Source organism: Sinocyclocheilus rhinocerous, unplaced genomic scaffold (assembly GCF_001515625.1).
Source record: "Sinocyclocheilus rhinocerous isolate Xijiao unplaced genomic scaffold, SAMN03320098_v1.1 scaffold3201, whole genome shotgun sequence".
Lineage (NCBI taxonomy): Eukaryota > Metazoa > Chordata > Actinopteri > Cypriniformes > Cyprinidae > Sinocyclocheilus > Sinocyclocheilus rhinocerous.
This window is the reverse complement of record NW_015662182.1, coordinates 109,689-136,284: the sequence shown is the minus strand read 5'-3', so window position 1 is coordinate 136,284 and position 26,596 is coordinate 109,689. Positions and strand designations below refer to the sequence as shown.

Genomic DNA, 26,596 nt, shown 5'->3' with positions numbered 1-26,596 from the left:
TTTGTGGATCATAATCTATTTATTTGGAATAATGCAACAATTCTACCCCCATACTAAACATACCCATCACAGAAAACTAGAGAGAGAGAAAGAGAGAGAGAGATTTTGTGTGAGGGGTAGGTTTTGGGGGTAGGGTTAGGTTAAGGGGATAGAATATACAGTTTGTACAGTATAAAAAAACATTAAGCCTATGAAGAGTCCCTGTAAACCACATATGCAAATGTGTGTGTGTGTGTGTGTGTGTGTGTGTCCTTAATGTATTTGTAAACATTCTAAGGGACAGTGAATATGAATGCAATTAATGTTCAATAAAGGTTGGTTTAAAGCACTTAATTACTGACTTCTTATTAACAATTAACCATTACTTTACTACGAGCTAATTAAACAATAATAATTGTATTAATTCCAGTGACAATGAATGAATAACTCACTATTTTGATAGAGTCTATTAACGTATTAACTACAGTGTATAAACTATGAATTAACAATAAACTAATAGTTTGTTAATGATTTGTAAGTAATTTATTAGTGTATACTTATTACATGTTACCCACTATTCCATGTAGTTTTGTAGTATAAATAATGTGAAAATTTCAAAAAGAAAAAGTGCACTTTGAATACACAGATGATGCACTTTTTAACCAAAAAAACAAGTGTGGAATGTTGGCACTTAAAGCACTGTCTCAGTTTTCTTTTCTAGTGGAAAGAGAGGGGCTATCAGACTCCAATGACCTTCCAAACTTTCCAAAATTCAGACACTAGATGTTGGAGTACATAGTGCATAGTAGGGTAAGACATGGTAAGATGACCATAGACTTAAGATTTACTTGACCATAGACAGTACAAAAATCACAACACTTTTAATGAAAGCCTATGCCATTTTTAATTGTGTAATTTCATCTAAATAAATACATTTGTGAGATTTAGTCAGTAAAAATAAGTTAATTTATCTAATTTTGTATCTCTGGAAAAGTGTGATTTATGATATTGCATTATGCTGAATATCAACGTTTTTAATTATTAATTATTTTTGTTGTAAATTATAGTTTTTATTTTGAATTGGCATAGAAGTGGCATGTTGTTACTAGTGTCATTATCTTTTAATTTAAATCTTCACTTTTACTTTACATTCTGTAAAAGTTTAGCTTTTGGAGGGCTTCTTTCCCCGGTAGTGGGGGGTAAGATGTCCTCTTTAATAATTTTATATTTGGTGCTATGGCAACCAATTTAGCAATGGTTACTTACATCTAAATATGCTACAATTCAAAAGTAAATGCACATTGTTCTTAAGGGGGGCATCTTCCTCCATCTTACCCTACAAGTGCATAGTGTTTAAGTTTCCAAAAATATCCAAACAGACATTTTGGTAATGAAGTCACCAAGTGCAATTGCTGAAAACAATAGATAATGGAGTGTGTTTGCTCTTTGCATTGTTGAAGCAGATAAAGGGTTACTACTTACTGTAGGCCGTGACAGGTGGAGAGAGCTGCCCATGACCTCTGAACTCCTCTCACGTGGCCGTGATAGTAACAGTGCTCTCCTCCCTGAAATCTCACACACATCAAACAATCACACACTGCATCAAAGTATAACGATTACACAGTGAACAGCCCTCGAATATGACAGTAACCACGGCAACATCCCCCATTAAAATTCATCAGATCACTTTTCCAATGTCCATCAGACGCTTTTAGCATGCCTTTCTTCCTGTCTGGTGTGAAACGAGTCCCCCCTCAAATCTGATATTTTGGTCTCTATTGCTTTATGGTGAAAATGTTGCATCTGATCACTTAATAACAGCAACATCTTCTCGACAAGACACAGGATTTGAGGAATCATTCATCATGTCTGCAGCACAAAACAAATTTAAGAGCCGTGGGGTCTGTAAGCAGGTGCCCACACACTTGAACGCATGTCAGTGATGTGATTGGTGTATCTGAGGTATATTTTCAAATGTTTCTGGGATTCATTCTACCAGTCTAGCTGTAGTTTTCTGCACTGCAGTCCTGGTTTCTGTGTCTCTGCTGCAGTGTAGTTGCTTAATGACTTCAGCTTCTCCACTCAATGCTTCATTCTTCCTGTGAGTGTGTGTGTGTGTGTGTGTGTGTCCCTCTTTCTCTCTCTCTGACTCAGTTGGACAAAGTGGACTAGAACTGTCTATAAGCAGTTGTCATAGCAACAACGTTGCGATTGGTCAAAAGCAGCTGACACTGAACAGGAGGGGCGGATGCTTTCCCAGGCTCCTTTGCCTCACTGCATCAAAGTCGCGTGCTAAAAAGGGAGTGGGTATATTCCCAGACCCACATATGATACCTCAGAAGTTTACATTAAGACTGGCAGTGAACTACAGCTATTAAGGAGTTTGTTAATTACATGTCTTATTATATTATTCAAAAATCATTATGATATGTATCCCTAACAAAAACTGATAAAGCCATATTACCATACAATTATGGTACATAATCCTGGTTATATTACTACAGTTAAGATATTATTTGTAACAGGGGATCTAATATTAATAAACATGTTTGGTCATTATGACATTAATCTCTAACAAAATCAATATAAAGGGATACAAATAGAAAAAGGGATATTATTTCCTTACCAGACTTTGAAAAGGTCGCCCATCCTCATCGAAGTGGCGTTCAACATAGCTAGACGACAAAAGATCACTGCAGACACACACATACACGTAATTAAAACAGAGGGAATAATACAATAATATAGAGAGCCCTACTTAGAGGGAACGAGAGCATTTGTGTTTTTGCTAGTGCACTGTAAAAATTATTTTTAGAAATCATAAATAAAAACAGATTATTGTTTTACAAGAAAATACAATTTCATTCTTTATACTTTAAAATGTCATGTTTAATTCAATGTGTTACTTGTAATTATTTGTGAAATTCGCTAGCCATGTCTGAGTGAGAATTGTTTCAAATTAAATCCAACAGTTTAGAGTGAGTGGGATTTTGAACATACTGATTGAGCTCCAGGTCTAGAACAAATGGGATTCCAAATGCCGTCACCAGGAATGAGATCTGAGCCAAATGAATGGGCTGAGAGAAAGACGAACAGATACAGACAGGTTGGTTACATTATGAAAATGAGCCATTCCTCATCACCATGGATTTAGAACAGGACATCACCCCCCCCACCCATCCTGATTTTCCAGTTCTTTCTGTGAGATGTTACCTCACCCTTCCACCAAGGCACTTGCAAGTTCCCAGACATTTCTGGGGGAATACGTGGTTTGCCACAGCAAGGACAATCAGCTCTTTCTTCCTGTCTCTCTGTAGCACTATCTTAGGTGCCTTACATTACAGACATCGCAGTTTATTGCTCTGGCCACATATGCAGTCCTCATGCCTCCCTGCAGCAGGACTATGGCATGTTTACTCAGGTGAGCAGGGACTCTGGGCAATTTATTCTGGTGTTTTTCAGAGTCAGTAGAAAGGTCTCTTCACTGTCCTAAGTAACTGTAACTGTGACTTCAATTGGCTACTGTAAACTGTTGTCTTAAGGACTGTTTCACATGTGTATATGCAATAATTGTTTATGGTTCATTGAACAAGCATAAACAACATAAACTTTTAAAATACTTTCTCTATAAGATCTGTAGCCTGTTTGGATTTTACAAAACTACTTTAAAATACAGAATCCTGAAAAAGGGACCTTTTTTTTGTTGCTAAGTTTATATGACGGGTTTCTAGGTCTGTAAAACAAAACTAGCCCAATTGCGAATCAAAATTAGCCCCAAACCAGCCAAATGACCCTATACAAAATATCAAAACTCAAAACATGCCACTCCTATATCAACAAAACATATTTTACAGCCACTGTTATGCGTTCAACTTCCCTTTGAAAATCGCTATATAGTAGTAATCATAAACAGTCATGTTTTCATAAAGGAGCTCACGGGAGCTGAAAAGGCTTAGGCACAGTTTAATGTTGACTGAATCAATGAAACAATGTTATTATTGATAAAATAAAAAATGGGTAAATATTTTAATATAAGCATTTCAGTCCAATACAACTTTTGCAATATGTCAAACCTTTAACTCACAACAGTGAAAATATGGATAAAGTGTACCATCAAATTTACTGACAAGCATTTATGGTAAACTAAAATATACTTTATTGTAATTTCTATTGAAACTTGCCATACATTAATTATATTTGTAATGACACATTTGTAATGATGAAAATCTAATTTAGTATATTTACAAGTGCTTTAGTATGTTAGTCAACATATCAAACAAAGCATACTTCTTTAAAGCATGACAAAGGATTATTAAAACAAAGTGTACTTTAAAGTAAAACTTGTAATGTTACATTATTAAAAAATGCACTTTCTAAAAACGGTGTACAGTCATGAAAGTGTACTCTAAGTACACTTAATTTTGGCTTTTATTTCATGAATATTACATTATCTGCAAGTACATAAAAAAAAAATTAAGTGCACATTCAGTACAAATAAGCACACATTTTTGCTGGGAACATGCTAAACTAATAAAAAAAATTGCTCTTTGTATTCCTCCTGTATAGGTTGCTTTGGATAAAAGCATCTGCTAAATTAATAAATGTAAATGTAAAAATGTAAATGTTAACTCGTTTTGAATCAAGTGGAGTTGTGTATGTAGAATGTTCAAATCAGTCACTGCTTAGGATTCATTTCAGTTTGGATGCTGCTTTAGCGAGAGGTCAGTGATTTGCAGTGAGTTAGCAATTTCTAGTGACAGAGATCATTCTGCTGGTGGGAGATGCAGCCCCCTGATACAAGTGGATACCACATCAAAACAAGAGCGACTACTAGAAACCAACAGCAACTAAATCGGTTTTCAACCAACAAATATTTGTCTTTTTAATCTTCAATCAAAATGTAACTTGCTCTCATGCTCTGCCTCTGCAGCTTCTCTGTTTTAAACCGACATCATCAAACCAGCCCCTCCAACCACTTGGCATAGACAACACACTTCACCCTCCAAATCAAAGTCCCGCCTAAATGTTTTCCTCACTGAGCTGACTTTTTTTGCCTTTATGAGAAAGGACAGTGGAGATTTTGACAGGCAAGTGGAGGGAGAGAGAGGGAATAGGTGACACAGTACAGATTCAGACAGAAGATGTCGGGTGAGGGACGGTCACGTAGGGTTGTCGTGTGCTCTACACCAGTGTCAGGTGAGGCAGCTCAAGGTTATGAGCATATAAAATGGCCTTTGACAGACAGGTGGTATATATTGCACCCCTGGTTACAGGAGACGAACGGTGTGGGTGTGAAATGCGATCACCTTGCAATACTTGCAGTCGAAGGCACGAAAACAAATACCTGCCTCAATGCAAGAAGCGGGGAGTGCATCCACACTCATTAATTGTACTGAATAAATCATTCAAAAACTACAGTCTAGCACTGTACAGTAGGTTCGATCAAATACAGACATGGATGGGTAGTGTGTAAATACGTTATGTTAAAGCAAATAAATGCTGAGGACCCCATTGTAAAGCCAATTTTGCAATAACAACCGGACGACTGTACATTATCCTGAATATTACAGCTATAAAAATTTGATTGAAGTTAAAATATTTTATGAGCTCTCTTTGTTCGCAGCACGTTCCCCGCAGTTCCCAGAGTTTTTCCAGTGGCTGGGCACCAAAATTTTACAAAAGATTAATTTGTCAAGACCACTGAAGAGTTTTAGCATTTAATGAGATATTCAATATTTATTCATATGTGAAAATGCCTGTTTGGTTGGCTGACTGGGTGGTTGAGTACAACAGTGTAAACACAGGAACTCTGCGTGTTTTTCAGATAAACTATTAGAACACCTTCTGATTCACAAAACATGCTTCCAAAAGCATCAATAAGGTACCATTTACCCTTGTGGAGTTGATGGTTTAAATCCATTCATCATTGTATATAATGCACACAGAATCCATGCAGTTGCAATTTCACTTGGTTTATAATAGAAAAATATAAAATTAAATATGTTAAACCAGGATTTGAACCCCACTCCCCTTGCGTACTAAAGGTGCGGTCACATTTACTGTTGTTCAGTGAATTTTCACAGGTGAAATCCAATAGGAATCCACACAAATGAGATTTCACTTGAGGGCACAAGATTATTGACAACAGACAACGGACCTTTTTGCCATGAAATTTCACCAAATTTTGCTAATGTGATCGAACTTTAAAGGACCCAAAAATGCAATCAAAGATAAAGATTTGCAGAAATTTAGTATTACATCACATGCTTACCAATGGATTCGATGGAGAGTCCAAACAGCTGATAAAAACATCACACAATAATCCTCGAGTAGTCGGCAAATCTCCAGTCAATCAATGAATGTCTTGTGAAGTGAAAAGCTGTGTGTTTGCAAGAAACAAATCCATCATTAATTAAGGCATTTTAACTTTAAACAGTCACTTCTGGCCAAAATAGTCCATAATCCATAAAGAACACTTCCTCCAGTGAAAAAGTCTGTCCCCTGTTGTCCTCTCAAATCAAAATTCACTGATATATTTGTTTTGAACTGTTTTGGACTGTTTTCACTTGTGAACAGTGCTTGATCTGTGCATGTTTCCCTCCTGATTCAGACGATATGACTTTTTCACTGGAGAAAACAAAATTATGCCAAGAAGACTTGTACTTTAGCCAGAAGCAACGGTTTGATGTTAAAACGTCCTAAAACGTCTTAACAGTGAATTTATTACAAACACGCAGCTTTTCACTTCACAAGGTTATTGTGATATGTTTACCAGCTGTTTGAACTCTCATTCTGATGGCACCCATTCACTACAGAGGACCCAAGTGATGTAATGCTAAATTTGAGTTTGAAGAAACACAATCTTGGATAGCCTGAGAATAAGTACATTTTCATTTTTGGGTGAATGCATGCATGAATTACATGCATGATACTAATAGTAACCAATAACATCAGCAACAGCAAATCAGCAATATCTGCATCAATAACTGCAATAAACAATAACAGTAAAAATCAATGTCTGATGTATCCAAATAATCAATGTTGTTATATTTCCTTGATTTTCATATCATATTCTCCAAAAAATATGTATGCTATGCATATTTTATAAATGTTTGAAAGTTATATCTTCTTCACTGGTGTTTTGTTAGATATTGGACATCTTCCAACTACTGCCTGAGTAATAATGCTTCTCAGAATTAGTCACCAATGGTACTAGATGTTCTTTTTCCAGAAACTGTGTTTTGGTAATATGTAAAATATGATATTTGAAAGTGCTTATTTTGCTATATTTATTCTAAAGGTGTGAAATCCATGTCTAGCCACACATCTATTTTTAACCTCAACATTTGACTGGTCACGATGACCTAGCTTGATCTCACAACAACATATGACATAATGGATGAGTGACATAATGGATAAATCTATTTGACCTTTTCTTATTAGACACAAACACCATCATACATACAACACCAGACATATTCCTTCTTCTAAAATGTATCTCTGACATAATCATTTTACTCGACTGCCTGGATTTCACTGCATCATGACGGCCAGACCAAAACCAGACAATTTCAGTTAACTAAACAATATGTGCACTCCTGATGCAAAGACTGTTTTAAAAGGTAAGCAGCAAAATTATGCTGTCATCTAAGATATATAATTTAGATCAAATCACAAAGAGCAATCAAGCCACTGAAGTTCAGTCAAAAATCATCAAACAAAAATGTGCAAAAACTGGTTGTCACTGGGGCAATACCCTCTAAGTGGCATATTTATCTCTGAAAAAGTCATAATACCTTAAGGGTATACAGTATATTACAATTCCACTAATATTAAGATAAGATACAAAGATGTCCTTATAAGGGAACTGTCCCAGTGACAGCTGTTGAACCCCTAAAAGTACAGTTTTTGCACATATTTCTGGCAGTGAAGATGGTGGATGTGTAAAACAAACTTATGTTTATAAAAGTATTTCATTGTTCATGGAATGCTTAACAGTATTATGAAACTTGGAAAATGGAGACCAGGAAGAGCACTGCTACGTCCGAATGATTGCAGTGAATTTTATTCAAGTATTCCTCTCTTTTTACTCTTAACAGTTTTAATACAATTAAATCAAGTTGTATTCTTTCCTTTGATTTGTTTTTTGTATGGATGAAGTGTGATTGTATAGTGAATTGTTGTATGGTGACCTGCTCTCTTGATTGCTCAAGACAAATTTCCCCTAAAGAAGACAATAAAGGATAAACGAAACTTATTGTTATTCTTATTTCTGAGGCATCTGTTTTATGATTGTTTTAAACTCCTTTTATGTAAAGCACTTTGAATTACCACTGTGTATAAATGTGCTATATAAATAAACTTGCCTTGCCTAGAGCTGGAAAACCTGAAGCGATTACTGAACTCTTCAAACAATCATTAGTAAGTGGGTTTATTGAAGTTTCAACTAGTCTGGCCCCAGCATTCAGTGTCATGTCATATTTTGGTGGTTGCCTCTTTGGTACTGTATTATAAGGTAATGTCCTCCTGCCTTCTTCTGGAACTATTTTTGTTGATGGATAAAAAAAAATGCAGAGATACTTAAATGTAAGGTATCTAATAATGATCTTTAAAAAAGCATCATATGACCCCTTTAACTTATATTAATATAATTTCTGTATAAATGCAATACTGTATGTTGTAATCATTTTATAAAATATATACTATTGTAATTCTAATTGTAATGATGTCATTATTAGTTAATTATTCAGTGTTATTAAAGGGTTTAAAATCAAAAATGAAAATTCTCTCATCATTTACTCACTCTGCCATTCTAAACCAAAAAGACTCTTGTTCATCTTCGAAACACAAATGAAGACAGTTTTAATTAAACCAGATTTCTGTACCGCAATTGAAAGTCAATGTAACCAAAATGCTGATAATTCAAAAAGTCCATAAAAACACTGTAAATGTAATCCATATGAATCAAGTGGTTTAATCCAAGTCTTCAATCACTTTATATGATTATTTAATTTAGGCTTTTATTCACATATAAAACACTGATCTATGCACAAGCATAGAGCATATCAAATATGGTAAATGGAAGCTCAAACATACACCCTATAAGAACCAATGAGGTTTGTTTTCATGTGTCAAACAAGTATGGTTGAGCTTCCTTCAGAAGACCACTCAGTTCATATTATGTTTTTTTTTTTTTGCTTACATGGACTTTTAATAGAGGGACAGAAATCTCTCAGGTTTCAGGAATCAAGATGAAGTAAACAATGACAGAATTTACATTTTTGTGTGAAATAACCCTTTACAGATCTATACCAACACAGCTCCGTTTACTCTTCCCCCAACTGTTAATATTCCACCCTCCTCTACAGCAAGAAGCCAATATTACATTAAAGTATATATTTACAAGTAGAACCTTTAATGTGCACTTTACCACTCTGAAAAGGGCTCAGTGCCAGTTCTCTCTCAGCTCTAGTCAGCAGTCTTCATGACACATGGGGTTTGGAAGAAAATTGCTAAGAATGTTATTAATCAAGCCTGAAAGCACATGTTCATGATATGGGGAGTCAAATGCAATGATTTAGGGATCAATAAAAAAATAATAATTAAAAAACTGTACATTATTAATCTGAATATCAGAGGGAGATGTGTCTATGGCAATCACAGCAATAGGTTATACCATTTTATTTATTTAGTGCATAAATTAGATGCCATAGTATTTGGAAGATTCAGAGATTTTTGTACATGTGGAACCTTGGAATGCATCTGGTGCAGGCCCAGATGGAGAGCTGAGCAAAGAGCTGAGAATATTACACTGTTATTGGCAGCCAGAAGCATCAAAATAAGCAAAATATTTCATTAACACGCTAAAAGCCTCAAAAGTTTTCAAATTGAGTTTTCAAATCATGGCCTCTTTAAAAAAAGAATAAAACATGAAAGAGTATTCACAACCCATTGCACATCCTTAATTGTATATGTTTCAAAGTGAGAAAGAATATTTGTAGATCACATGACAATGCCAGAGTGGCAAATGCAGCCTACTACATGTATAATTAACACGGAAGAAGTTTTCATCAAATGCAGTAATACTCAATGGTACACAAATTCGGACACGCCAGGTAGTTGGAAGGGAGGGGATGGAAAATAGAAGAGCTTGGTGACATCAGCCAGAGAGGGAGCAAGTTATTATTGTCACAATATCAGTCAGCTCTCACTATGGACTACATTTCCCACAAGCCCCGCACCTGGAACTAATTACACACACACCTGTTGTCTATCTGGAGCACTATAAAGGTTGCTCTCACACACACACTCACTGCGAAGTATTGTGATTATGTTGATGATTGTCTGTTTGTTCGCTACTGCGCCGTGCCTAGCGATTCCTGAGCCTGAGTCTAATCTGTCTGTTCCTGTGTTTTGACCTACTGCCTTTGACGGTCGCTGTGACATTAAAGCTGCACTTGGATCCGACCCTGCCTTCTTATATCCTTCCATCCGTAACAATTATATTATGATGAAAGTTTAGGAAGAAAATAGATGGCTGTTTTTTTTTTTTTTTCACATGTATCGTTCATTATAAGACAAGAAAAATGTGAATTAAGAAAGTAAAAGGGGTCGATTTTGATTTCATACTATCAGTGGAGAGTCACTCACATGCGCTCCATCAGCATCAATCTTTACTAGAGTACCCAAGTGTCCGTGCGGCAGCTCCTCCTCCGCGTCAGTCCGCTGCAGCAGCCGCTGAGGCTGCGTGAGCTCCTCAGCATACGCGTTCTGTTCGCGTCCCCGTTCCGCTCCGTCCCGCTTGATGCTGCTGCCCCAGCCTTTCAATATAGGACACATGCATAAAAACTGTAAGACAATCGTCAAAGCCATGATTCTATGTTTTAGTCATTCCTATGCGTTTACAGCAACTACACTCTAGCTAGCCTGCGGCATCACTGCGTATTCTGGCGCGACGCTGAAAATTCACAGCCATGCCCGTGACAGAAAACGGGGCAATCCGTAAAATGAAGAAATCGTTGCACCTGTTGGCGCACATTATACATAAATAGCTACACCGATGGAGCTTGTGCTAATATCACGGACCCGCTCCCAACGCGGCGTTCGTCGCTCACCTGTCACGGCGAGTCGCGCGGTGACCGCAGCCCACAGGAGGAGGCAGCGCGTCGCCAACATGATCACATACTCCTGCGGCTTCAACCGGAGCGAAAAGATGCGAAACGCGACATTTACCGCCTCATCCCGTTCCGCGGCGATGTTGAAGTCACGAGGAAGACGTTAAGGGCATCCGTGGAAAACAGGCAAACGCTGATGGGAAAGACTTCAGAAAGTATCGGCTTGCGCGAGGCGCCGTGATGTCTGCTTATATGGCTCGTGTGTTGTCGGTCAGAGACTGCGGGTGGAATTCATGTTGGGATTGAAAAGCTCCTTCTGCGGGACTCCCACCCGCACCTCCTCCCACTCTCCTCCTCCCCTTCACTTCACAGTGAAATTCCACTTCTGTAACCTGGAACAAATATCACGTTTTAAAAAAGACACACATATTAAAATACACAACATTCACATAAAATGCAGTAGGCTAGCCTATAGCTGCATTAACTGCAAAATATAACATATATATAATTACAATTAAATATTGTGATTTTAAATAAAATAGGCTATAGGCCGATATATATCATCAGTTACAATCAATTAATTACAATACAGCTGTCATGCACAACAGCGCGCATTGTATGATTTTGTAAGTGGTTTAAAAGTGAGATAAATGTGTGTGTGTGTGTGCGTGCGTGTCCTGGAGCGAGAACCCGACCTCATCCGAGATAAAAAGCATATCAAATATTCTCGTCCTCAGCAATATCTCTCATGCCTGAGGACTAAATCGATCTGTACTAATCTTTACTCATAAAACCATGATGCCCATCTCCAACTCTAAAGCATTCATAGTGAACAGCACGTGGTACACTATTCAGGGAACATGATAAAGACATTAATCTGATGGGAGAGAAATTGCTGATGTAGCATAATATTTTATAGATTTTTTTTTTAATCCGAATATGGCAGAATGGATTAATGGCATGCTACCTACTTATATATTTTTTAATACATTTTACAAGTATAGTTTGTGAAGGAGTATGCCATATGGATGTAATTTTAAAAGTATAACATTGTATGTTTTGAGTAGTAGTTAGAAAAAGAATGTCTTAACTTTTCATTGTTCGATCAAACAGGGAGTCAAAAAATAAATGTTTAAAAACACTGATTTGGTTGCTTCTGGGTGCATTTCATTGTGTGATACAGCATCCCATAGAATTACTGAATTACTTCAAATGCATTTAAAAATATACCATATTATTACAATATCACATGAAAGAAAGAAAGAAAGAAAGGAAGATGAAACTAGTAAACAGACTAGCAAAGGTTAGGGGATAACTTAATTCAAAACAAGTCAATGCTTAACCTAAAGCAGCACACAAACTGACCATTTGTCTTAGCTAATTTTAATGAGCATGCACACAATTCAACAGTGCTAAATTGGCATCTAGAATGGAAGTAAACAGCTTTTGAAATACAACTGTACAAATATCAAAATAATTCATGATACAGTAAAATAATAATAAAAATGTATTGTAGAACTCTACATTTATTCAGGATTTTGTCTTAAAACATGTATTACTGTCCTAAGGCCTTAACAAAGCTAATTTCCAGTGTTTATGGAAAATCCTCCAAGCACAAGATTTTAGTGATTCTACATGGACATCAGTGGTACAAGCTCTATACCCCTTTCAGAACTTCTGCAATAGGAATGTTCTGTCACTAAACGATGCCTTAAAACATTAATTGACATCAAATAATTAAAACACTGCCCACTGTACCAGTCATGCTGCCACATCAACTGATGCACATTTACAGGAAATCTGAAAGGTCTTTTAAAAATTATTTTTGCCTTCAGAGTACATCCTATCCTGCATGTTCTCCAAAAACCACCATGGCATTGTTCTACCATCAACACTGCCTCTAAACTGGAGAGAGGCCAGACACAGCACTTAAACTAATTCGATAATGCCCCTCCAGCAAAGCCTCATTAAATTCTCAATACCAGCACATGTTCCCGGATATTTCCGCTGAAAAGTCATGGTCAACACTCAGGGCAAGAGAGAGCCATAAGAGAAGTCATGGAGGTCACTCAAAGAGAAAAGCATAAAATACTTGCCAGCTGTTAATTAAAACTAATTGTTTTCTTGGTTTTGGCGAGATATTGCATAATGAGAGACAAACACTGTTCAATATTCTTAACAAAAATATATAAATCAATACTGATGTAAGACAAGACGGTTTCATTATCCAGAAGAAAAAAAAATAGTGAGCAGTCTTCATGAATAGAACACATGCGAAAAAGAGGAAATTATTTATCCATTAGCTGCAGAGTTAGGCACACCTCTATAATACATTCTTCTTCATGAAAAACAAACAACAATTCATTCATTAGTCTTATTTCTTATTATTGGTAGTCATCTTAATTTAATTGTAGAAGTGAAAAATGAGGACTACTAAGAATGGAGAATGAAGAAATGCTTTAGGATTGAATTCATCAACAGTCGCAATTGTTGGATTGGTGCAACTTCAATCCCAATGATATGAATCAAGAGGGTTGCAGTATGGAGCACAATCGTGATGTATAGCTCCCATCCTGCATGCCACTGTGTGGCTTTTGTAATAACAGACCCAGGTCATCATGTGCCCCTTTATTCTGAAGAGGAACTCCAGCCGCAAACCATGACAACAGGCCAGAATCCCAATCGGACTCAGAAGAGGCCGTGGACCACGTGAGGTTAGGGAGGAGAGCAGATTCAATGCAAACAGAGGCTCCGGAGTGTGACAGGAATGAGCTGTTTGAGGCTTTACTGACTGATGTATGGAAAGTATCTTCCGGTGTATGGCAAAAAAAGGGTAACAGTTCGGGAGGATCATGAAGCTGATGGCACTGGAGTTGATGGTCTTCGTGGAAAAATGGAACCAACTGAGGAGGATCCAAATCAGATGAGTAAGTGGTTATTCGGGATTCCACTGGATCTTTGATTGGAGACAATTCATGTGACTGCTTAACATGGACACAGGGTTGATTTGCAGCATTGTCCTGTTGGTCAACTTGATGAGGAATACAGTGGGTACTGGCAGTAAAATATTTTAGGGAAAGCTGCGTTGGGATCTGATTCACAAGAGAGGACTCATTCAGTGATGATTCATGAGTTGCTAGTATGCTACCTCCAGTTCGATTATTCATCTCTGTTGTAAAACCCACCTTGGAGACCGGTAAACATGGCATGGTGGAAAGTACAGATGAGTACCGTCTTATCCAGGAAACACTGCAAACCCCCTGAATTGGGTTTGGCTTTTCACTTTGATTAATCTTTCTTCTCTTGGCAAGTTTTGGACTTGGAGTGAAGGACCTACAGCGCTTTTTTAAGTTAACTATAGAAAATGGGTAATCTGACAAGTGTGGAAATGGTAAAGTATGTGGTAATGAAAAGTAAGAGATGCCTAACTCTGGAGTCCCAAAAATATCTTGGGCTGATTTCAGTGACGGTTTTGTTGAAGGCAACTTTCTATGGTCCAACACATACTGGCCACAACTTTCAGAATTATCATCTTCACCTCGCTGGAGTAGCATCTTAGGGCTGTTTGAGCACATTTTTAAACCTTGAACCTTGATGATGCATGGGATTTTGTTGTCTCCGGAAGAGCTTAGAGTGAGCATTTTAGATGGAGCTTCTGAAAGTATGACAGAAGAAAGGCTTTTGGGTTTCTTCTCTATTGACTGGGATTTTGGAGGAATGTGATGCGAGACTATATCCATGCAGAGAACACCAGATTGAAAGTCCTGAACATTTGTGGTGCAGCTGATGTAAAGGCCTAAATTGACATTGCCAAGAGGATCAGGAGAGTTATTTTGCATTGTAGGATGCGAGGTTGCATTTTGCTGACCAGGTGGACTCTGGATATGTTTAGGAAAGAGGTTTCCTCTGTTGTCAGTAATTGCCAGTAGACGATCACATTCTTGAACCAGTGGAGCCTGAAGAGATTTTTCATTCTCGCTGACAGTATTCTGCACCATCTCAGTTAAATTACACAATTGTAATTGAGAGAAGCCTGTCGATGACCTGAGGGGAATGATGAACACAATGAATACTGAGAAAAAGTCTAACATTCAATGTCGTACTGTCAACAAGACAAAGTCAACATATCACGTGAACTGCTTCAAAGCAAAGAAAGCATTTGTATAATTGCCCCTTACTTGATCAGCGTTGGATCCACTTCTAGATTTGGATTACAAACAAAGCTAGCAACCATGGCAGCCGTTAGCTGGTCTACTACAGCATAGTTACGGTCATTTTGAATGAAAGAATGATGCATTTCAGACTGCAAGTGCTAAAAATGAAAGAGAATTTGATGTCAAAAGTTAAATCAAAGATTGCATATTAAACAGTGCCTTGTAGTAACTGATATTAAAAGATCTTACAGAATTTTTTTTGCTGTCACTCAATATTTGCAAACAAAATACCAAATGGACTCACCTCATACTGGTCTTTGTAGACCATGTGGCAGCACTCACAATAGCCTGAACTTTTCTTAGTTGGGCCTCTGTGTGTGGCGCTTGCAGTAAGTGGCGCTTGTAACTTATGGCAGCTGCTAGTGGCTTCTTCTTTCTTCCTGATTAAAAAAATAAATAAATAAAAAATTACAGACTAAAGTGACAATGTAGACTTGATTTCCAACTTCTAAAAAAAACTCAAAAGAACATACCTGAAATTGTCCTTGCTGGAATCTACATCTTTGCTTCTACCAGACTGCCGAGGAATGAGGGGCTCAAAAGGGCTACATTTTCCTGAGAAACTCATCACTGGGAAACTCAGAGTCTGTGCATAGTATGGTCTGAACTTCCTGTTTAAAACCAAAACCATAAGGATTAACAAAATAAAAAGCATCTTTGAACAACATTTAAATTGGGAAATATTTAGGTAGATGATAAATGGATACCAACATTTCTTCTCAACATCAAGATTTCAGATTAAAATGTCAAAATTTGAATGAGGGAAAACGTGTTGTTATTTGCTGTAACTAGTGAAAACTTTTCTCTTTTGTTAAATCAATGTTTATCTTCACCATTTCACTTTTAAATATCTTTAAATTGCTTTTATTAAATGATTTTTTAGATGAGAGGCCAGTTTCATAACACAGTCACTATATTAATAAGCTAGTCTGATCAATTAGTTAAGGTGTACTTTTTGGAACCAGATTAGACTAATCTATGTTTTTATATAACTGACAAAGTTAACTTCTAAAATTAATCCAACTCTGAATGGAGATTTAACATGACACTATACAGAATATTTCAAGCCATTTTAATACAGTGTGGACTCACATATGCTACATCCACATTAATAAATAGACTACCAGCGATAGGAATTTTCCATACAAATGTAGAACTAAACAAAAATTCTGAACTAAAATCAATCCATTGTGGAACTATAATCTTTCTATACAAATTCTAACTTCGTTTTTCCACTGAGGACACAGGGAAGCAAGAACTAAATTAGCTGACATAAGCATGTGACACATTATAACTGTGATGCCTGAATATTTATACTTCTGTTTTGTTGTGCAAAACTTAACTTGGATAAGATGTGCAGACTTCGTAGTAAAGCAATCCTTGCATTAAAAACTAGTAATTAATGCTTTTGGGAGATTAAAGTGAAGGTGCTCACACAAACACAGTGACTGTAATATTGAAGATATTGTATTCAAAATTAATGATCTGTTGCATTCTTCACAATCTCTGTAAAAGCCGGGTTGAGAAGTACAAAGATGAATGGATTTTGTGCACACCTGTAAACCAGCCCGGGCCATCAGTGTTGCTGTCATGATCAAACTTGAGCCTCTAATAAGCATAATGCCACTTGAAAGTATTGTGTTTAAGTTTAAAATCTTTTGAGTTTAAGAACTTGACAATGATCGGAGTCTAAGCAGTTTGGTAAGGTGGAGATAAATGATATTCCAAATGGGAAAGAACAGATGCGTCTGGTGCTGTTGATACAGTTAATTAGCAGTAAATGTCAACACATATTTCTGCTAAATGATTAAATTAATCTTTTGATAACTTTCTGTAGTTCTGAGTAAAATCAATACCATACTTATGCATGTAAAAGTATTATAATCATATCATGTTAGTTATTGGACTTAAGTAATGCAAACATACAGAACCTTATTGTAAAGTGTTACCTAAATGTGTTTAACAAAATCTGATGTGCAGCCAAATAATGAAATCTATGAGAAAATGTATTGGTGTTTTTTGCTGAGGACGCTAAAATGACATTTAATTTCATCTGTCTTTTTATATGTCATTGTAGTATTTGTGGTATGCAAAAAAAAATAAATGTACTGCATAATGTATAATATTGGCTTAATCACCCATATCCACAAGGATCTTTGTAGGATCACTTTCTGACAGCAGTGCCAAACAGACTCAAAACACAATAGTTCTTTTCATTAGCCAAGAGCTGCCCTGTGCACACAGATCCTCAGCAGGGGAGGGAAAGGATACCTTTCCGATACTTTTTCCGCCCCAAGGGTGCGGCATGCATTTTGTTAATTAACTTTTCTAAAACATCTACAGTGACCTGGGCTGAAACATTCACCTTGTTAATGGGCCTGGAGACCAAAACAGTTTTACAATGGAAAGAGTCAAGTATAACATATTGTGTTTATAAAAACCAGAGTTATTGGGATTTTAAAAATAAAGACAAATCAAAATAAGCACATAAAATAAAATCTGACAGCAGACAATCCACTCATTTCATTAAAGAGACACTGGCTATGACTGGAAAAAGCATAACAGCACTCATACCATTTCAGCCATATACACTATTACTACTACTATATCTACATTTGAAATAATGTTCAGCGCACAGCCAGAGCACACTGCACATAAATACTGTACACACAATGTAATATACAAGACTTGACTTCCCATTTTCAGAGTCATGAATGAACCAGAGATCAGCTACAACTGACAACTTCTTGACTCATTATCTGATCACAGTTCCAGAGGCTGAGACAACCTATTGTTTCACTTAAAATTAAATACAGTGTAAAATACAGTATAAAGTACCTAAACTACCATCTAAACGGAAAGCAGAGTTAAGAGAATAAGACTGAGGTCTAAAACTCACCGACTGGAGTCCTCCACTTTCAGATAAGGACCTCTCAAAACTCCAGCTGTGTGAAGACACAGGTGTATTAATGCTCCAGAGCATACGCCACCTCTACACTCAGGTTTCTCAGGTATAGAGGTGTAAAAAAAATATTAAAGCTAGACTTATATTTAGTATAGAACAATCACAACAAGAAGTACTGTAGTACATGTTTAAGTAGTTGACAAACCTTTCACATGAGGAGCTGTTAGTTTGCTTCTTTTCTGTTTGGAAAGAAAGTGTGAAATTGGTGTGAATAAGAAAATCATTTTGATAAGAAACTCATAATAACAGTATTAATTCACTTTTAACAATTAATTAAATTACCTTAGCTGCCCTCATTTTTTGATTTAGATGATTGATGAACTTTAGAAATTCTGTCATTGACGTTAAGAAAAAACAACACTCACAGTCCAGTACAAATTTTAACTGTGTTACTAACTTATTTAAAGGGGTCCTATTATGCTCTTTTACAAAGTCTTGATTTTGTTTTGGGGGTGTACTAGAACATGCTCTCATGCTTGGTGGTTCGAAAAACGCATTATTTTTCACATAATTTACATTATTAAAATACCTTTCTCCCCAGCCTGGCACAAACGGCTCGATTAGTTCCGGCTTTGATGAAGGTCCGCCTTCCGAAAAACAAAATGTGTTGTGATTGGTTAGCTGTCCCAGTGCGTTGTGATTGGCGAACAGCTTAGACGGTGTTTCAGTACTGCCACGCCCCTTGCTCCGTCTTTCAACAAAAACTTTTTGGCGAATCCGGCACTGTACTCCCTCGTGTTGAAGGAAGCTGTCCTCAGTAAAATGCCCAGCACAAAATAGAAAATTGGGGTTATAATGCTCAGGGACAGAGTTAAAAAAATAAATTGCAACCACTGTTTCCTGACATCATCCGCTTTCGGAAGCCCAAACAAAGATGTTTGGGCATGGAGGTGAAAAAAAAAAACAGCATTTCAAGCAGTCGCACACCGGACGAGAAGCGCAGCGTCGCGCCACGTCTTTAAAATTCAAATACTTTATTTTCTATGAGTGTAGGCACACCGGCGGCGCCGTTCGGCATCTGTCCGCGGCGCCCAGCTATGTCGTGTTGTACTTCTAAGAATTGTTCTAGACATGCCGAAAATGTTACGCTACAGCACAGCAGCTCTTCTTCTTCGTTTTCTCTGATGCACTAACTCTGCAGCAGCACTTCTTCGTCGTCTCGTCTGATGCACTCACTCAACCAAGCGTTCTAACCACAACCTCGCCCCTCCCCACCCCCCAACCATTCGAATTTCTGTAGGCGGGAATTATTTTTAATGATATTCTAATGAGACGCCTTGTGATACCCCAAAGCCCGGAAACCAACGCTGTAGTCCAAACGAGCCGTTCGTTGTAGTTCTTGAAAAGGGATTTTTAAAAAAAACGAAACATCTCCCTTTGGAGTGGACTTTGACATTTTTAACTTTCTAGATCTTTTTTATGCCCAAACATACACACTACACACTGACTTAAATTAAAAAAAGTGGAAAAGCATAATAGGACCCCTTTAATAACAGGGGTTCACAACAGAGTCCTATAAGCAGAATCCCACATTCATTGAAATTTAAAATCAAACTGTACATATGGTGCTCTCTAGTGTTGACTTCTTGTAAGTCAGTAGAAGACTGCATGAGTACTGAGAGAAACTGGTATGCTGTAATTATAGATTTATTGTACATTTTCTTTACATGATCCTTAACATAACGCTTGCGTAACCAAGTGTTTTTTCTGAGCTTCACTTATTAAACAACTAAAAAAAAACAACAACTGCAAAGTCATATAAAAACTGAAATTGTCTTTACTGTGTGACTACATGTCATTCCTAACCCCATTTTGACTTTTTGAATTGACACAAATGGTCGAATTCTTAAAAAAAAAAAATCCTTACATTTAAGTATGATGAATGTAAAAGAGGAATGGGGCTGTCAAACTTTAAAATGCCACTCCAAAATCAGCCCATGTGACTCGTGTATATATATATATGATATTGTTGAGCGCAGGTAAATGAAAGGATACCATCTACATTGTAGACCTTGACTCCCCACGAACGAGCATTTGCCAGCACACTGCTCTGATACTTCTCCTACAAACAACAAAAAACACTCAACGGTTAACAACAAATAAAAATGCAAAATCAAAGAACTGAGAGGTCCTAACATAAATCCTGATAGCAGTAGCATTATGACTGAGCAAAAAGTATTTTATTATCTGAAGGGGTCAGATTGGATTTATCCAATATCCAGTTTCGTCAAAAAAAACAAACAAAAAAAAACTTGCATTTTCAAAAGGCAGCAAGAAAGGATTTTTTGTTATACTATCCATTATTGTCATGTTTGGAACATCAAATAAATTTATTGGCTACCAGACATTTGGTACAACATACAGTTGGGTTCAAAGGGCAGAAAGCACAAGTGAACATTCTTTGATTTTGCATTTTTAATAACTTGATCCAATTATTTTCATAATAATTGTGACAATTTTTTCTGCCATTGCAACTACATTTTGTGAGCGGGATTATTAGTAACTGCATTTATTAATGCAAAACAATATACATTTTTATGTTTAAATTAGGGCTGTGCAAAAAAGCGGCATTTACTACACAGAGCCGTAGATCACTGACAAGCTACACAAAATCGCGTTCAAAATCGCAGGCGATTCATTGCCGATTTTGAACGCGATTTTATGTAGCTTGTCAGTGATCTACGGCTCTGTGTAGTAAATGCCGCTCCATCTGAAAGCACGTGCTGAAGATTAACTACTAATCACCAGAAGCGGCTTTACTGACGAGATGCGCATGAAAATCGCATTTGATTTTTTGCCCAGCCATAGTTTAAATTATCTTTATTTTTAATACCCTCACATACCCCCTGTAGTGCAGTTTTTTTGTTTTACATTTGTCAAATCCTAAAACTTTTACAAATTTTCAATGTAAATGAAGATTATGAAGGATTCATTTTGAGACTACAAGTAGGAGCACATGCACACAAACACATTGCATTAAAGTAAAATAAATAAGAAAGGGAATTTTCTATGCAAATATTTAGGAGTGGACTTACATTTCTGTCGATTGCTTTTTCCAGTAATGCTTTTCCACGACTGCCACAAAGCTTGAGGGTAAAAAGACATTTAAAAGACATTATTTATTAGCTACTAAACATCCCTGCATGAACCTTTTAGACATATTTCAATTCACCTCTATAGCATTTTCTTAATATACCATTTCAAAGTAGCTTTGTAGAAAATATAAGCCTTCATACCCTCTGTGACTGTAGCAAGAAAAAAAACTGTCTAAAATGTTTAGGTTTAAAGTAGTGACCTTGGGAGGAACCAGAACTCAGCATGAAAAGCTCCTCAAACAATCTACTGATAGCACATCATACATTATATTATAGACAAGAACAAAATTTAAGTATTGCATACACACCAGAGGTTTGGGGGTTCCACTTTGTTTCCCCCCTGCAGTACATGAACCATCCACCTGCAAATCACTATGAGGTTCTTTAATGCCCGTCACAATCACATTCACATCCTTGGTGAGAAAACTGTCCACTTTCTATTGGAAACAGTGAACAGACAGGATGAGATGCACCATTTAACATCACTTTGCATACAGGGCAACAATTACTACAATTCCTGTTTTGTCCTTCATTTACAGATGAATGACAAAATGATATCTCTCACCCCTCCCAGACGGCTGATGATGTCAGCGAGTGTGACGGACTGATGTCTCTTCACGTCATGCAGGTAGAAGGATTGGCCCCTCAAACCACCCGAAAGTTCTCCAGTCATCATTTTAACTGAAACAGGTTTAGGAATGCTTTTATGCATGTCAGTTCATCTATGAGGGTCTTCAAAAATAATGGAATTGCTTTATTCATTATTATTAAATATTATTGTTATTATGGGCTCAAGTGCAAAGTGCTACAAACCCTATTGGTTTGTACCCCAAAACTGCATCCTGCAGCCCAAAAGACCTAGAGATTTTAAACTTGACAGGATGGTTGTTTGGTCCTGAACAGTCAACTGGGGAACCACAATAAAGCTAAACGCATTTTGAGCAATAACTCCTGAACTGTATGTATGAAAATGTGTCTTATATCAATTGAATTCTTGGCCCCAAGCAAAAGAAAAGTTGACTATTACACTTCATCAATCAATCATGATGAACTATAAAAACAGCAGCATCACATTTTGCATGCATATTACAAATTGTTGTATACTCTGCAGTCTTTTGTGTTTCAGTGGCTGCATTTACACTGTGAACCAATTCTGATTTTTTTCACTGGTATCAGGTCAGATCTTCTTGAAAGTAAACAGCAAAATCCCACATATGAGATTGGATTTTTTTTGCCATTTGGTTGGAGCCACTTTCGTATGCTTTTCTAAATAAGAAGATTAACTGATGTTTTGTCATCTGACTACATCTACACAGTTTTATCCCACCTCCGTAAAGCTGGCACCCCATTAAAAGAAATAATCACCAAAACTATGCCATTCGTTTGCTACGTTTGTGCCGTTAAAACAAACACTGTATCTATTTTCCTGCCTTAGATCAAACCAAAATAGTTTCGGAAGCTGTGATGTCACTCTCCACCCCAGTTCGTCTAACTATAAAAACAGCAGCATCACATTTTGCATGCATATTACAAATTGTTGTATACTCTGCAGTCTTTTGTGTTTCAGTGGCTGCATTTACACTGTGAACCAATTCTGATTTTTTTCACTGGTATCAGGTCAGATCTTCTTGAAAGTAAACAGCAAAATCCCACATATGAGATTGGATTTTTTTTGCCATTTGGTTGGAGCCACTTTCGTATGCTTTTCTAAATAAGAAGATTAACTGATGTTTTGTCATCTGACTACATCTACACAGTTTTATCCCACCTCCGTAAAGCTGGCACCCCATTAAAAGAAATAATCACCAAAACTATGCCATTCGTTTGTGCTACGTTTGTGCCGTTAAAACAAACACTGTATCTATTTTCCTGCCTTAGATCAAACCAAAATAGTTTCGGAAGCTGTGATGTCACTCTCCACCCCAGTTCGTCTAAATCGCACATAGGCCTGTCACGTTAACAACTTTTTGTTGTGCGATATATTGCCCCAGAAATAATTGCGATAAGCGATATTATTGTCATTTTAAAGACCATTTTATGCCACTGAATATATAATCATAATGTAAAATCGCACAAAACTGGTGTCATTCGTTTGTGCTCGATTTGTGCCATTAAAATGAACATCGTATATATTTTCCCTTCTTAGAAATAACATAATTCGGGGCAGTGACGTCACTCTCCACTCCATGCCGTCCAAACCCCTCCAACCCGGTGCCGTTCGTTTGTGCTCGATTTGTGCTGGTTCGTGCCATTAAAAGAAACCCTGTAACTATTAGGGCTGGGTTTAGACACAAATTTCACGATACGATTCGATTCTCATTCACAAGCTTGCGATTCGATTCGATTACCGATTCGATTCAATTCAATATCGATTATTTTGGATATATATCAGATACAGTAGGCTACATGCCAAATTTTCTCAAGGAAACAAAATCTCTTAACTAATGCTATAAAATATACATGAGAGTCAGTTGGTACTACATTACTATAATATTGAAGGTTAAAATGGACTGATCTGTAGGCTATACAACTGCTAAAATTACACTTAATGAAGTTTTTAAAATAATAACGTTACAATTACATAATATTTCTACTTCAATTAGTTTTTCTGAAATAGGCTATAAACATTTAAATGGTGGCTGTCATAAAAACTTGATGGGTTTATTCAAACATAAATTAAACATTGAAGAACAGTAAAAATTATAATGAATATGTTATATGGTGAATATATTTATCAAAATGCCCCTCTCTACAGTTTTTTTTTCTAGCTGATTAATGAGTTTATGGTCACCGAATATGCTTTTTTCTGAGGTAAATGTGACGTTTACAAGCCGAAGCCGTTATATTGACGTCTTTGTGCGGCTGAAACACTGATTGAGCGATTACATGAGACAGGATACAGATTGTAAAGTTGTACTCTTTCTTTTAACATACCTTCGGATGTTTAGTCATGTTTATTTTGTGCTGAAAAATATAAAAAAATATGAATGTGGAGATGATCGGTTCACTTGCGCTACGCGCTGCTGCGTCTGTTGATCGAGGCGCTACAGCGATCTGTAACTCCACATTAAACAGTGCTAAAACGGCATTTATTGTTTGAATACTGCAATACAATGGACAGGATTTAAAATGTGAGACTTTGTTTTTATATTGAAAGTACCAAAGCACAATAGCTTATTGCAATTTATTGGATGGGAGGTGCGCTTCAATGTTGAAAACTGAAAACAGGCTAGACTAATCCATTCTTGGGATTAACGAATCGATATTGTTCTGTAAAAATGAGAATAGGTTAAAATAGAGATATCTATATTTTTTACCCAGCCTTAGTAACTATGACCGCTTCTTAAATATAACGAAAACAAAAGTTTTTACGAACAGTGACGTCACTCTCCACCCCATGAAATCTAAAACATTCCAAAACGGTGCCATTCGTTTGCGCTCGATTTGTGCCGTTCAAATTTACATTGTATCTATGCCCCGTCCTCAGAAATAACAACACAGAACGGGGCAGTGACGTCACTCTCCACCCCATGCTGTCCACACCGGTGCCGTTCGATTGTGCTCGATTTGTACCGTTAAAAGAAACCCTGTAACTATGACAGCTTCTTTAATATAATGTTCACTCTCCACCCCATTTAGCGCAGCCGCAGAGTTAAAAAATATATAGTGTTTGTGCTGCCTTAAAATTTTAAGTTTAGTCAACTCAAATATCCGTTGTTGTTTTTTTTTTACAGTGAGTCTAAATCGTTCTAATTAGTTTGTGCTCCAATTATGATGTAAGAATATTGAACACTGTATTTATAATAATATAATAACAAATATATGCTAATTCGGGGCGCTCTCCACATTAAATCGATCAGTTCCATTCGTTTGTGCCGTTAAGCATTGTATTTATTTCTCAGCCGTAAAGGTGCAGTGTGTAAATTTTAGCGGCATCTAGCAGTGAGGTTGAGAATTGCAACCAACGGCTCAGTCCCCCGCTCACCCCTCCTTTTAGAGAAGCTATGGTGTTCGACACAGGTAAAGATGACGTCGGTAAAGACAGCAGAGAGCAATGAGATTTCTTTACAAAGGTAAATTAAGGAATTATATTTACTTAATCATTCAATAAATCGATGTTATTGCGAATGTTAATGTACTTGTTCATCATTGTGTCAGTGTTTTATTCGCAAGAACAACAAAGTGACGAAACGCGTTCTGTAGAGCAGTTTGTCCATTTAGGGCTACTGTAGAAACATGGTGGCGACTTCCATGTAAGGGGACCCGCGGTGTATGTAGATAGAAATTGCTCAATCTAAGGTAATAAAAACATAACGGTACATTAAGTAAGGTCTTTATACACCTCTGAAAACATAGTTTTGTATATTATATTGCATTTCTGTCAATAGATCTTTGTAAATATTACACATTGCACCTTTAAGACATTACAAATATCTGGAGGAAAAGTGATGTCATGCAAGCCACCAAAATTCCTGTCTTCCATCGTTTGGAAATCTGCTGGTTTGTTACAATGTTTTTGAGAGTTTTATTGCCAGCGCCCTCATAAGCTACAAATACAAAATTTTCATTGTGTGTATAGCAGTGTTTGAAATTTTCTTGGAACAGTAGGGTTGCACCAGCCATTCGTAAGTTCTTACTTAAATTAGAACATTAAGTCTACACTAGAGGCTTAGTAACTACTACTAGCTAGTTTGTAACTAAATCTATAAATTATTTGGTTGCACCAGTTGTTTGTAAGGCATGACGTAGCAAGTAGTCAGTAAACTCTAGTAAACTCGTAAAGTAATGCGTAGTCGCATAATATGACGTTTACCCTAAATCATCCAATAGAAACCTTCAAATACGCGAGCAGAACTTGTTTAAATGCTATGAATTTTAATTTATTCTTCATTCTAAAAAATGAATGAATGACGTGTTTTTGTAACCTACGTTACCACACCATGAAAAGATGAAGTTATCAAGTATTTAAGAGCAATAAACTCACTTTTCTGCAGCACCACGTGGTCTTCAGGGTGCCATCTGATGATGTCACAGACTGTCGAATGACTAACAGTTTTTTTATTTGATTTCAGAATAACTTCTTATTCCGGTTACACTGAATGATCTCTGATAAACTGCATTTTCGACAAAAGTCCCCTGGTTATTTAAATACTTAAAAAAAACAAAAACAATAAGACAGTCCTTTTAAAGGTGGGGTAAGTGATTTCTGGTAGCCAATGTTGACATTTG

The 26,596-nt window shown here is 36.8% G+C and overlaps 2 protein-coding genes across 3 annotated transcripts in view; both read right to left on the bottom strand.

Annotated features, from left to right (window-relative positions):
- LOC107727973 (disintegrin and metalloproteinase domain-containing protein 11-like) overlaps positions 1-11,414 on the bottom strand; it is a 52,241-nt gene extending 40,827 nt beyond the window's left edge. For both annotated transcript variants that reach the window (XM_016538026.1, XM_016538025.1), the window contains exons 1-5: positions 11,094-11,414; positions 10,630-10,799; positions 2,980-3,056; positions 2,606-2,672; positions 1,462-1,544 (exon numbers count right to left, since the gene is read on the bottom strand). In XM_016538026.1, coding sequence (XP_016393512.1) covers positions 1,462-1,544; positions 2,606-2,672; positions 2,980-3,056; positions 10,630-10,799; positions 11,094-11,154 — 458 coding nt within the window. In that variant the 5' untranslated portion in view covers positions 11,155-11,414. The remainder of the gene's footprint in view (positions 1-1,461; positions 1,545-2,605; positions 2,673-2,979; positions 3,057-10,629; positions 10,800-11,093) is intronic.
- Positions 11,415-12,471: 1,057 nt separating this feature from the next.
- dbf4b (DBF4B-CDC7 kinase regulatory subunit) overlaps positions 12,472-26,596 on the bottom strand; it is a 16,531-nt gene continuing 2,406 nt past the window's right edge. Inside the window, exons 2-12 of the mRNA XM_016538027.1 lie at positions 21,933-22,048; positions 21,676-21,804; positions 21,308-21,358; positions 20,268-20,334; positions 18,555-18,604; positions 18,418-18,451; positions 18,207-18,252; positions 15,781-15,918; positions 15,552-15,687; positions 15,272-15,405; positions 12,472-15,137 (exon numbers count right to left, since the gene is read on the bottom strand). Of these exons, the coding sequence (XP_016393513.1) occupies positions 13,619-15,137; positions 15,272-15,405; positions 15,552-15,687; positions 15,781-15,918; positions 18,207-18,252; positions 18,418-18,451; positions 18,555-18,604; positions 20,268-20,334; positions 21,308-21,358; positions 21,676-21,804; positions 21,933-22,048 (2,420 nt within the window). The 3' untranslated portion in view covers positions 12,472-13,618. The remainder of the gene's footprint in view (positions 15,138-15,271; positions 15,406-15,551; positions 15,688-15,780; positions 15,919-18,206; positions 18,253-18,417; positions 18,452-18,554; positions 18,605-20,267; positions 20,335-21,307; positions 21,359-21,675; positions 21,805-21,932; positions 22,049-26,596) is intronic.